The sequence below is a fragment of the Pan troglodytes genome, chromosome 14 (genome assembly GCF_028858775.2).
Source record: "Pan troglodytes isolate AG18354 chromosome 14, NHGRI_mPanTro3-v2.0_pri, whole genome shotgun sequence".
Taxonomy (NCBI): Eukaryota; Metazoa; Chordata; class Mammalia; order Primates; family Hominidae; genus Pan; species Pan troglodytes.
This window is the reverse complement of record NC_072412.2, coordinates 93053753-93066541: the sequence shown is the minus strand read 5'-3', so window position 1 is coordinate 93066541 and position 12789 is coordinate 93053753. Positions and strand designations below refer to the sequence as shown.

At 34.5% G+C, this 12789-nt stretch overlaps 1 protein-coding gene across 1 annotated transcript in view; it reads right to left on the bottom strand.

The window, feature by feature from the left end:
* Positions 1-2247: 2247 nt before the first annotated feature.
* The window catches only part of LOC129136850 (uncharacterized), a 115498-nt gene continuing 104956 nt past the window's right edge, over positions 2248-12789 (bottom strand). The window contains exon 6 of the mRNA XM_054665474.2: positions 2248-2695. Within this exon, the coding sequence (XP_054521449.1) occupies positions 2686-2695 (10 nt within the window). The 3' untranslated portion in view covers positions 2248-2685. The remainder of the gene's footprint in view (positions 2696-12789) is intronic.

The following is a 12789-nucleotide window of genomic DNA, read 5'->3' as shown; positions in this document are numbered from 1 at the left end:
TTTCATCTATTTTCTTTAGGGATGTTGGCCTGTACTTTTATTTCTTGTAATGTCCGTGTCTGGCTTTGGTATCAGGATAATTCTGGCCTTGTAAAAAAGTTTGGAATGATTCCCTTTTCAGTTTTTTCAAAAGGATTGAGAATTATTGGTATTAGCTATTCTTTAGCATTGGGTCCTGGGCTATTACTGATTAAATCTTTTCTTGATATTTTCTATTCAGATTTTCTATTTCTTTGTGATTCCGTCCTGGTAGGTTGTATGTATGAAGAAATGTATTGATTTTCTCTAGATTATCCAATTTGTTGGCATTTAGTTATTCATATTAGTCTCATAATCTTTTGTATTTTTATGGTATCTAATATAATGTCACCTCTTTCATTCCTGATTTTGAGTCTTCTCTCTTTTATTCTTAGTTTAGCTAAAGTATTGTTGATTTTCTTTATCTTTTTAAAAAAACATTTCTTAGTTTCATTGATCTTTTCCGTTGTTTTTTCTAGTATCTGTTTTAGTTATTTCTACTTTGATAGTTATTATTTTTTTCATTCTGGCAATTTTGCACTTTGTTTTTATTTTTTTAGCTCATTAAAAAAGTTGTTTATTTAAGATCTCTTACCTCTGTTGAGGTAGGTAGGTGTTTATTGCAGTAAACTTCCCTCTTTGAACTGCTTTTTCTGCATCCCATAAGTTTTGGTATGTTGTATTTCCATTTTCATTACTTTTAAGGTATTTTAAATTTCTCTTTTAATTTATTCACTGATACATTGGTTGTTCAGGAGCATGTTGTTTAATTTTTATGAATATATGAATTTGCCAAAATTCCTCTTGTTATTGATTTCTAGTTATATAACACTGTGGTTTAAAAACATACTTGACATGATTTCAATCTTCTTGAATTTGTTAAGACTTATTTTCTTACCTGTGATCTCTCCTGGAAATATTTTGTGAGTGCTTGAGAAGAATTTGTATTCTGCTGCTCTTGGTTGAATGTTCCGTATTTGTGTATCATGTTCATTTGCTCTAAAGTGTAATTTAAATATGACATTTCCTCATTATCTTTTCTCTGAAAATCTGTCTCTGGGTATTGACTTCCCATACTATTATTGAATTGTACCCTGTCTCTCTTTTCTATTAGTATTTGGTTTATATTTTTAGGTGTTCTGATGTTAGGTGCATATATATATATATATATATATACACACACACACATATATATATATATTTACAGTTAGATAACTTCTTAAAGAATTGACCTCTTTATCACTATATAATTAACTATTTGGGGTTGGAAGCTCTTAGTAAAATCCTTCTTATAGTTAGAAGAGACTTGGCTTGTTACCACCTATGTCTCAACAGGGAAATCTTGTCTATATGCCATTTTCATTATTGAGATGTTAAAGGGGGGCAAACATTTACCATTAACTTGGCCTGGTTGAATTCTGTACCAGTTTGGATTCCATAAAACAGAGTCAACTGATATATAACAAGCATATGTGCTGTATAAATGGGGGATGATTATATACTAAATTTAACTTAGTGTAAGAATTAAATTAGAATTTCTATCTTTCTAACCAATTCACCAATATAGGACATTGAATAACCAACTTAAGGAAAATTTGAATTTGAATGGAGGATAAACCTTTGCTAAATTATTTCCTTAGGGTAAAGGAAAAAAAAAAGAATAATGAATAGAAAGTATGAAAATATATCATTTAAAATAAAAAAGGACATGCATTTTATACATAGGAATGAATCATGTAGATACAAACACACAAAGATCTAAATGAACTAAGCTACATACCACATGTATATATAGTAGTAGGAAGACTTAGTATCATAAGTCATAAGTTTCATACATATACGTATTGCAAGAAAATGTAAAACAAAAAGACACTGTTAAGAAGAGCAAGGTGGCATGATATATACTATTGAATATTAACATACATTATCATTACAAATTACAAAATGTTTAAGACAGTGTGGAATAGTTCCAGGGATATAAATTAATGAAAAGTAATAGAGAAAGACATATGCATATTATCATTTGATGACCTATTTAATTGTGATGCTGGGTCAATTGTTTTCCTATAGAACTTAAAACCAAATCAGTGCCTTATCTCATGCAAAAATATAAATTCTACATTGATTAATAATCTGTGTATTCAAAATTTACGTGTGTAAAGCCACATTACTTGAAAAGTTAAACTTAGTGTTTTGAGTTGGCTAGGGAACAAGAATCAATGCGATTGATATGGATAAGAAGAGTTTATTTTAAAGATTAGATCTTTCACATTTTTTGAAAAGCTAAGATGCTAAAGAGCTAAAAAGAATTGATTAGAATATAAGAGACACCATTCACCAAGAACAACATGTGGTGCAAGTGAAGAAGTCCATGGAAGGTGGTTGTCTTCATATCTGGTAGTGGACTTGGAGTCACTGTATGGTGGCTGATAGTCAAGAAGAAAAGATGTATGCAAAGTGAAGAGAGTAAGATCAGAAATCATAAAGGCAAATTAAAATCTTGTTCTCACTGCCTCTACCCTTGACATGACAGCTGATCAGGAGGAGAAGTTCATAATCCTTGAGCTGGATCTATCTGCACATGCACCTGGCCCAGGAAGCTGAAATGGGAGATCTGATGAGCAGTGGAGGACTGAACCAAAGCCCTTGGCTTTTGCTCCATACCAATCAGGTGAGCCTGCAGATAAACCACAAGATATGCAAGTGTTTGCTTACTTGCAATAATACTCACAGCTTAACAGCTTTACTTCTGCCTTACAAACCTGACTGAAAACAAAATAAGAAAAGTCTTATTGCCAACCTAAACACAGAAAGGAGTAAGGAAAGGGTTACTACAAGAGGAAAAAAGAAATACAAACTATAAAGTAATGAAGTTAACTAAACAAAATTAAAATCTTCTGTTTCTCAAAAGACAACACAAAAATTAAAAATACATGCCGCAGCCTGAACAATATATTTGCAGTGCACACACTCATGTAGATTAACAGTTACAATATAAGTGTTCATATAAAGGTATGTGCCAAAAGAAAAAAATAAGAGATATGATGAAATAATTGATAGATCAGAAGTTGAAGAGTCAGCAAATGTTTGAAAATATACTCAACCTCATAATATCCAGGTAATATGCTTTGGAAATGTATGTGGTGACCTCAATTCCATGTGATTGGTGGAAGTTAAATTCACAACAAATGTTGTGAATATGTGGAACAATAGGATACCTCAAAAACTGGTAAGTGGGAAATCCATTAAAATATGCACTAAGAGAAAATTGGGGCAATACCTAGGAAAGTAAAATATTGTCATAACTTTGGGTCCAGCATTTCTACTCATGGTTATATGTTCTATAGACATCATCATCCTTGTGCAAAAGTAGATTTGTACAATGTTTTTATTTTATCATCATTTGTAATTACAAATATCAGAAAGGAACAATCCTCTGAAGAACAGGAAAGTTGTGCCTTCTTTGCCAAAGAAATTTTTATGAAATTCCAATATATTTGTGGACATATCAACATGAATAAATTATCAAACATAATATTAAGCCAAAATACGTAAGTATATAGAGAATAGGTTACACAAGAAAAACAAAAATGAAATTAAAAGCTATTATACCATATATTTTAAAAAATTACATCCTTTATATGTGTATCTAGTAACTAAACAAAATATTCAATAAAAAGATACGTTTAAACCTCTAGATGAGTGAGCTAGAATCAGGAATCCAATTCCTGAGCTGATCGGGAATCCAATAGTAATTTATTTGTAATTTGTAAAATATAATTTGTAGTTCTTTCAGGAGATACAAATGATTGATAAATTATTATTTATGCTCTTTTTATATGGTGATATAAATCAGCCAACCTTCTGTCAATGAATAGCCGTGGAAAGCTTGCATAAGCAGTGACTAGACGTTCATGGACAAATTGCATAAATCCATTTCTTTAGCATAAAATTCAGTCTCAAGATGTAAATTTTTATAACTATTTATTCAGTGAATTAACTTTTCAAATATACACCCGTACCTCCAACTTATCTTCCACTCCCACTCCAACAAAAAAGGGGGAGAGAATAACATGCTAGTGGTGGATTTTAGATCAATTTTCCTTATGTATTCGCATCAGCACCTCTGGAGGGGTTGCTATAAAACATACCGCTGGGCCCCAACCCTAGACTTTCTAATTCGATAGATCTGACATGAAATGACTTGTATGTCTAACAAGTTCCACATGATGCCCATTCTCCTGACCTGGAGGCCACTCTATGCCTGCCACTCCATGAGACCCAGGCAAGCAGCACCAGCAACAGAAAGAGCACCGTAGGCTTATTACAAATGCATAATTTCTGGCTTCAACCAACATCTGCTGCACATGTTTTGTGTCATTTTTAATATAACAATGCTTTTTTAAAATACAGTTTTCTTTTACAGTAGTTTTCTAATTACAGAAAATTGTGAAGACAGTACAAAGAGTTCCTATATATTTGACAGTTTCCCTATGTAGTATCTTATGTTACTATAGTATACTTGTCACAATTATTGAACCCATACAATATGTTATTAAATAAAGTTCACAACTTATTCAAATTTCCTTATATTGTATTTAATATTCTTTTTGTCTTCCAGAGTCTCATCAGGATATCATGTTGCATTGAGTAGTCATGTCTCCACAGGCTTTTCTTGGCTGCGACTCTTACTCACGTTTTCCTTGGTTTTGCCCACCTTACAGTTTACAGTAATGGTCAGGTATTTTGTAGTATGTCCCTCACTTGGGCTTTGCTTGATGCTTATCTCCTGAGAAAACTAGGGATATGTATTTTGGGGAGGAAGGCCACAGAGATGAAATGACATTCTTTTCACATCATATCAATGCTACATACTATCAAAAGGGCTTATCACTGTTGATGTTAATTTTAATCACCTGGCTAAGATATTCTTTTTCAGGATTTTGACTTTAAAGTTACCCTTTATGCTTTTCCTTCTCATAAAGTGCTCTTTGAAAGGAAGTCACTCTGTGCAGCAGACATTTAAAAAGCAGGAAATTATGGTGACAGAGTATCTGTATAAATTATTTGCAGTTCTTTTATTTTCAGAGTTTGGAATTATAGCACTCCTATTAATCTTATTACTAATGGTGCCACGAATTGTGTACTACTGATATGTATTAGTGCACAACTTAAAGCATGTGGACATGAGCTGTATTTGAAAAAACATTCAGATGGAAGAGCTACCTGATTTGAAGTGAATCTTAATTGGAACTTAATGATGCCTCCTAGTAATTTACTATTTTAGCTGAACCTACAGTATCAGCTGTAGCCCAGAAAATATAAGAGCTACAATTCGTACAATTCAACATCAGCTGCCAAGGCCCACCTGGACTGCACCTGCAAAACCAGCTGTGGTTTCTTTGCTCTCACAATTCATGTCAGTGTTTTTCAGCCAATGCATCACTGGTTTCAAATTTTATACTGTTCCTCTCTCAATCCTCCACCCCTCTAGTTTCTAAATGATAGAGAATAATTAGGTGAGGTTTAAACTCTCAGGATTATTCAGGGTTTGTGGAGAGTAGGAAGGTTTCTTCCAGGTTACAGCACAATTTAAAGAGCCTGGCAAGAAGTATCCAATATTAGCAAGTAGAAAAGCAGCATGAGTATGAGGATGGAACTTCCCACGATACTTAGTACATGGAAAAAAATGTAGAACATACCAAAAAAAAGCAAATTGTAAAAAAATTTCACAAATAAAAATACTGTTATGAAAATTAAATTATAATTCACATTTTTAATATTTTTTATTGTAAAATGTATAAAATTTGCCATTTAACCTCTTAAGTGTACAATTCAGTGGCATTAATTGTATTTACAGTTTTGTGCAACAATCACCACTATTTTCAAAAATTTTCATCAATCCAAACAGAAACTCTGGCAATTAGTAACAACTCCCCATTTTTTATTCCTAATCCATCCCCTAGTAAACTCTAAATCTTGTCTCTGTGAATCTCCCTGTTCTAAATATTTGTATAAGAGGAATCATACAACATTGACCCTTTTGTGTCTGGCTAATTTCACTTTGCATAATGTTTAAAAGCTTTATCCATATAGTGACATGTATCAGAACTTCATTTCTTTTTTATGGCTCAATTATATTCCACAGTATGCACACACACCCCATTTTGTTTATCCATTCATCTGTTGATAGACACACGTGGGTTATTTCCTCCTTTTGGCTGTTATGAATAATGCTGCTATAAACACTAGTGTGCATTTATCTGAATTCATGTTTTACATTCATTTGGATACCAAATTAAAATGCTGGGTCATATGGTAATTCTGTTTAACATTTTAAGGTATCACCAAACTGTCTTCCACAGCAGCTGCATCATTTTACATGCGGACCAACAAAGTATGATTCTCCAAATTTCCCAGTTACTCGTCAACTCTTGTTCTACATTTTCTAACTATAGTGATACTAGTAGGTATAACATTATGTCATTGTGATTTTGATTTGCAATGGCCTAATAACTAATGGTTTTTTAATAACTTTCATGTTGTACTCATTGGCCATTTGCATATCTTTAGCAAAATGTCTATTCAAATCCTTTGCCTGTTTTTAATTGGGTTGTTTTGTCTTTTTGTTGTAGAGTTGTAGTTTTTTAATGTCTTGATATAAATCTCTTACAAGATACATACTTCACAGTACATTATCTCATTTTGTAAATAAGTTATTTCACTCTCTTAGTGATGTTTTTATTATCTAAAGGTTTTAATACTTTTTAAAACTTGTACTGTGAATATGATATGCCCTGTGATTAACAAATTTATTTATTACTTAAACAACTTAATTTTTAAAAATAATTACATGAATATTTTTGTCCTATTTGTTCCATTCCTACTTCATGAACACCAATTATCTGTTTGACAGATTGTCATTTTCCATGCTTCATGCGAATTCTTTTTTCTTCTGCATTTTTTTCTTTCCAATCTTTGTGAATGTATTTAATTTTCTTGCCTTGATATTCTGACTAGAACCTCCAGTATAATTTATTTATTTATTTGTTTATTTATTTATTTATTTATTGAGATGGAGTTTTGTTCTTGTACCTCAGGCTGGAGTGCAATGGCAGGATCTCAGCTCACTGCAACCTCTGCTTCCTGGGTTCAAGCGATTCTCCTGCCTCAGCCTCCTGAGTAGCTGGGATTACAGGCACCTGCCAGCACACCCAGCTAATTTGTGTATTTTTAGTAGAGACAGGGTTTTACCATGTTGGCCAGGCTGGTCTCGAACTCCTGACCTCAAGTGAACCACCCACCTCAGCATCCCAAAAATGCTGGGATTACAGGCTTGAACCACCGCACCCAGCCTCTCGTATAATATTTAATAATGGATGTGTTCCCAATCTTAGGGACAAGCAGCCTTTCACTATTGCATACAATTTTACTTATACATTTTTATTTCTATATTTTTAGCTTTATTGAGATAAAAATATTAAACATTCAAGGAGCACATGTAGATTGCATATACATAGCAGAATTATTACCACAATAAAATTAATTAAAATATCAATCCACTGAATTTATTTACTATTCACTTGTGTGCACTGGAGAGGACACTTAAGATCTACTCCCTTAGCAAATGTCAAGTATTACACAGTTTTTTATTATAGTCACCATGCTATAATTTAGATTCTAGAACTTACACATCTTATAAGTAAAAGTTTGTACCTTTGACCAAAATCTCTTTATTTCCCCCATTTCTCACCCTTGGCAACCACCAACCACCATTCTACTCTCCACTGTTGTGAGTTAGATTTTTTTTTAGATTCCATGTATAAGTGAGATCATACAGTATTTGTATTTTTGTGTTTGGCTCATTTCATTTAGCATAATGCCCTCATTTTATAGCTGAATAATACATCACTGTAATAAATACATACACACACACACACAACCATATGAAGATTTTGGTTTGACTTGCTTTTTTTCTTTAAGATGTAAAGTTAGGTTGTAAATTTAAGATTTTTCTGCTTTTTAAAATTTGTTGGTTATAGTTAAAATATATCTCTAAGTACTGCATTTTCTATGACCCATGTGACTTCATATGTGTTGTTTTTCTTTCATTTCTCTCAAGACATTTTCTAATATTTTCTAATTTCCCTTGTGTTTTATTCTTCGATCAATTTGTTTAAAAGTTTGTCGTTTAATCTTCATATATTTGTGAGTTTTCCAGTTTCTGTTACTAATTTCTGGTTACAATTTTTGTGTTCAGAAGGAAAACACATTGTAATATTTAAGTCTCCTTAAATTTGTTAAGGCTTGTGTTTTGGTGTAAGCTATGGTATATGCTGGAAAATGTTCTATGTAACTCTTGCCCTATCTAGAACTTCCAGTTATATGTTGAATACAAAAATGTGTCTTCTGTGTTGGGCGGAATAGTTTGTGTATATATCTGTTTGTTAGGTTTAATTGGTTTATTATATTGTTCATGTCCACTATTTTCTTACTGGTTTTCTGTCTGTTTGTTCATCTCATTATTAAGAGACATCCAAGTGCTCTTTTGGTGACTGTTTTCATGAGCTATCTATTTTTATTATTTTACTTTTAGCCTCTTCGTGTATTTGGATCTAAAGTAAGTTTCTTGTAGGTGGCACATACAGATAGATCATTTCTTTAAATTGTTCTACTAAACTTTGCCTTTTAATTGAAGATTTGATGCATTTTATTACTGATAAGAAAGCAATTACTTAACATTTATCCATTTGTTTTATGTTTGATGCATATGTTTTTTGTTTCTCAATTTTTCAATTATTTCATTTTTGTAATTAGTTGATATTTTTGTAGTGTACCACTTTGATTACCTCCTTTCTCTTATGTGTATTTTAATTTTGTAGTGGTTACCTTGGGGATTACAATTAAGATCTTACATTTATAACAACCTAGTTTTAATAACATCAACTTTATTTCAGCAGTATACAAATACTCTGCTTCTACACGTCTTCATCTACGTCTCTATATTGTTGTCACTGACTACATCTTTATACATTACATACCCATTGACAGAGGTTTATAATTATTGTTTTGTGTTTTTTTTTTTTATTGTACTCTAAGTTTTTGGGTACATGTGCACAACATGCAGGTTTGTTACATATGTATACATGTGCCATGTTGGTGTGCTGCACCCATTAAATCGTCATTTAACATGAGGTAAATCTCCTAATGCTATCCCTCCCCCCTACCCCCACCCCATAACAGGCCCGGTGTGTGATGTTCTCCTTCATGTGTCCATGTGTTCCCATTGTTCAATTCCCACCTATGAGTGAGAACATGCGGTGTTTGTTTTTTTGTCCTTGTGATAGTTTGCTGAGAATGATGGTTTCCAGCTTCATCCATGTCCCTACAAAGGACATGAACTCATCCTTTTTATGGCTGCATAGTATTCCATGGTGTATATGTGCCACATTTTCTTAATCCAGTCAATCTTTGTTGGACGTTTGGGTCGGTTCCAAGTCTTTGCTATTGTGAATAGTGCCACAATAAACATACGTGTGCATGTGTCTTTATAGCAGCATGTTTTATAATCCTTTGGGTATATACCCAGTAATGGGATGGCTGGGTCAAATGGTATTTCTAGTTCTAGATCCCTGAGGAATCACCACACTGACTTCCACAATGGTTGAACTAGTTTACAGTCCCACCAACAGTGTAAAAGTGTTCCTATTTCTCCATATCCTCTCCAGCACCTGTTGTTTCCTGACTTTTTAATGATCACCATTCTAACTGGTGTGAGATGGTATCTCATTGTGGTTTTGATTTGCATTTCTCTGATGGCCAGTGATGATGAGCATTTTTTCATGTGTCTGTTGGCTGCATAAATGTCTTCTTTTGAGAAGTGTCTGTTCATATCCTTCGCCCACTTTTTGATGGGGTTTGTTTTTTTCTTGTAAATTTGTTGGAGTTCTTTGTAGATTCTGGATATTAGCCCTTTGTCAGATAAGTAGATTACAAAATGTTTCTCCCATTTTGTAGGTTGCCTGTTCACTCTAATGGTAGTTTCTTTTGCTGTGCAGAAGCCCTTTAGTTTAATTACATCCCATTTGTCAATTTTGGCTTTTTTTGGCCATTGCTTTTGGTGTTTTGGACATGAAATCCTTGCCCATGCCTATGTCCTGAATGGTATTGCCTAGGTTTTCTTCTAGGGTTTTTATGGTTTTAGGTTTAACATTTAAGTCTTTAATTTATCTTGAATTAATTTTTGTATAAGATGTAAGGAAAGCATCCAGTTTTAGCTTTCTACATATGGCTAGCCAGTTTTCCCACCACCATTTATTAAATAGGGTATCCTTTCCCCATTGCTTGTTTTTGTCAGGTTTGTCAAAGATCAGATAGTTGTAGATATGCGGCATTATTTCTGAGGGCTCTGTTCTGTTCCCTTGGTCTATATCTCTGTTTTGGTACCAGTACCATGCTGTTTTGGTTACTGTAGCCTTGTAGTATAGTTTGAAGTCAGGTAGCATGATGCCTCCAGCTTTGTTCTTTTGGCTTAGGATTGACTTGGCAATGCAGGCTGTTTTTGGGTTCCATATGAACTTTAAAGTAGTTTTTTCCAATTCTGTGAAGAAAGTCATTGGTAGCTTGATGGGGATGGCATTGAATCTATAAATTTCCTTGGGCGGTATGGCCATTTTCATGATATTGATTCTTCCTACCCATGAGCATGGAATGTTCTTCCATTTGTTTGTGTCCTCTTTAATTTCGTTAAGCAGTGGTTTGTAGTTCTCCTTGAAGAGGTCCTTCACATCCCTTGTAAGTTGGATTCCTAGGTATTTTATTCCCTTTGAAGCAATTGTGAATGGGAGTTCACTCATGATTTGGCTCTGTTTGTCTGTTATTGGTGTATAAGAATGCTTGTGATTTTTGCACATTGATTTTGTATCATGAGACTTTGCTGAAGTTGCCTATCAGGTTAAGGAGATTTTGGGCTGAGACAATGGGGGTTTTCTGGATATACAATCATGTCATCTGCAAAGAGTGACAATTTGACTTCCTCTTTTCTTAATTAAATATCCTTTATTTCCTTCTCCTGCCTGATTGCCCTGGCCAGAACTTCCAACGCTATGTTGAATAGGAGTGGTGAGAGAGGGCATCCCTGTCTTGTGCCAGTTTTCAAAGGGAATGCTTTCAGTTTTTGCCCATTCAGTATGATATTGGCTGTGGGTTTGTCATAGATAGCTCTTATTATTTTGAGATACGTCCCATCAATATCTAATTTATTGAGAGTTTTTAGCATGAAGAGTTGTTGAATTTTGTCAAAGGCCTTTTCTGCATCTATTGAGATAATCATGTGGTTTTTATCATTGGTTCTGTTTATATGCTGGATTACGTTTATTGATTTGCGTATATTGAACCAGCCTTGCATCCCAGGGATGAAGCCCACTTGATCATGGTGGATAAGCTTTTTGATGTGCTGCTGGATTCGGTACTTCCTGGTTTAGTATCCAGGAAGCACATCCAGGAGGGTGTATGTGTCGAGGAATTTATCCATTTCTTCTAGATTTTCTAGTTTATTTGCATAGAGGTGTTTATAGTATTCTCTGATGGTAGTTTGTATATATGCACCCAATACAGGAGCACCCAGATTCATAAAGAAAGTCCTTAGAGACTTACAAAGAGACTTAGACTCCCATACAATGATAATGGGAGACTTTAACACCCCACTGTCAACATTAGACAGATCAACGAGACAGAAAGTTAACAAAGATATCCAGGAACTGAACTCAGCTCTGCACGAAGCAGACCTAATAGACATCTACAGAACTCTCCACCCCAAATCAACAGAATATACATTCTTTTCAGCACCACACCACACCTATTCCAAAATTGACCACATAGTTGGAAGTAAAGCACTCCTTAGCAAATGTAAAAGAACAGAAATTATAACACACTGTCTCTCAGACCACAGTGCAATCAAACTAGAACTCAGGATTAACAAACTCACTCAAAACCACTCAACTACATGGAAACTGAACAACCTGCTCCTGAATGACTACTGGGTACATAACGAAATGAAGGCAGAAATAAAGATGTTCTTTGAAACCAATGAGAACAAAGACACAACATACCAGAATCTGTGGGACACATTCAAAGCAGTGTGTAGAGGGAAATTTATAGCACTAAATGCCCACAAGAGACAGCAGGAAAGATCTTAAATTGACACCCTAACATCACAATTAAAAGAACTAGAGAAGCGGCCGGGCGCGGTGGCTCACGCCTGTAATCCCAGCACTTTGGGAGGCCGAGGCGGGCGGATCACGAGGTCAGGAGATCGAGACCATCCTGGCTAACACGGTGAAACCCCGTCTCTACTAAAAATACAAAAAATTAGCCGGGCGTGGTAGCGGGCGCCTGTAGTCCCAGCTACTCGGGAGGCTGAGGCAGGAGAATGGCGTGAACCCGGGAGGCGGAGCTTGCAGTGAGCCGAGATCGCGCCACTGCACTCCAGCCTGGGCGACAGAGCGAGACTCCGTCTCAAAAAAAAAAAAGAACTAGAGAAGCAAGAGCAAACACATTCAAAAGCCAGCAGAAGGCAAGAAATAACTAAGATCAGAGCAGAACTGAAGGATATAGAGACACAAAAAACCCTTTAAAAAAATCAATGAATCCAGGAGCTGGTTTTTTTGAAAAAAATCAACAAAATTGATAGACTGCTAGCAAGACTAATGAAGAAGAAAAGAGAGAAGAATCAAATAGATGCAATAAAAAATGATAAAGTGGATATCACCA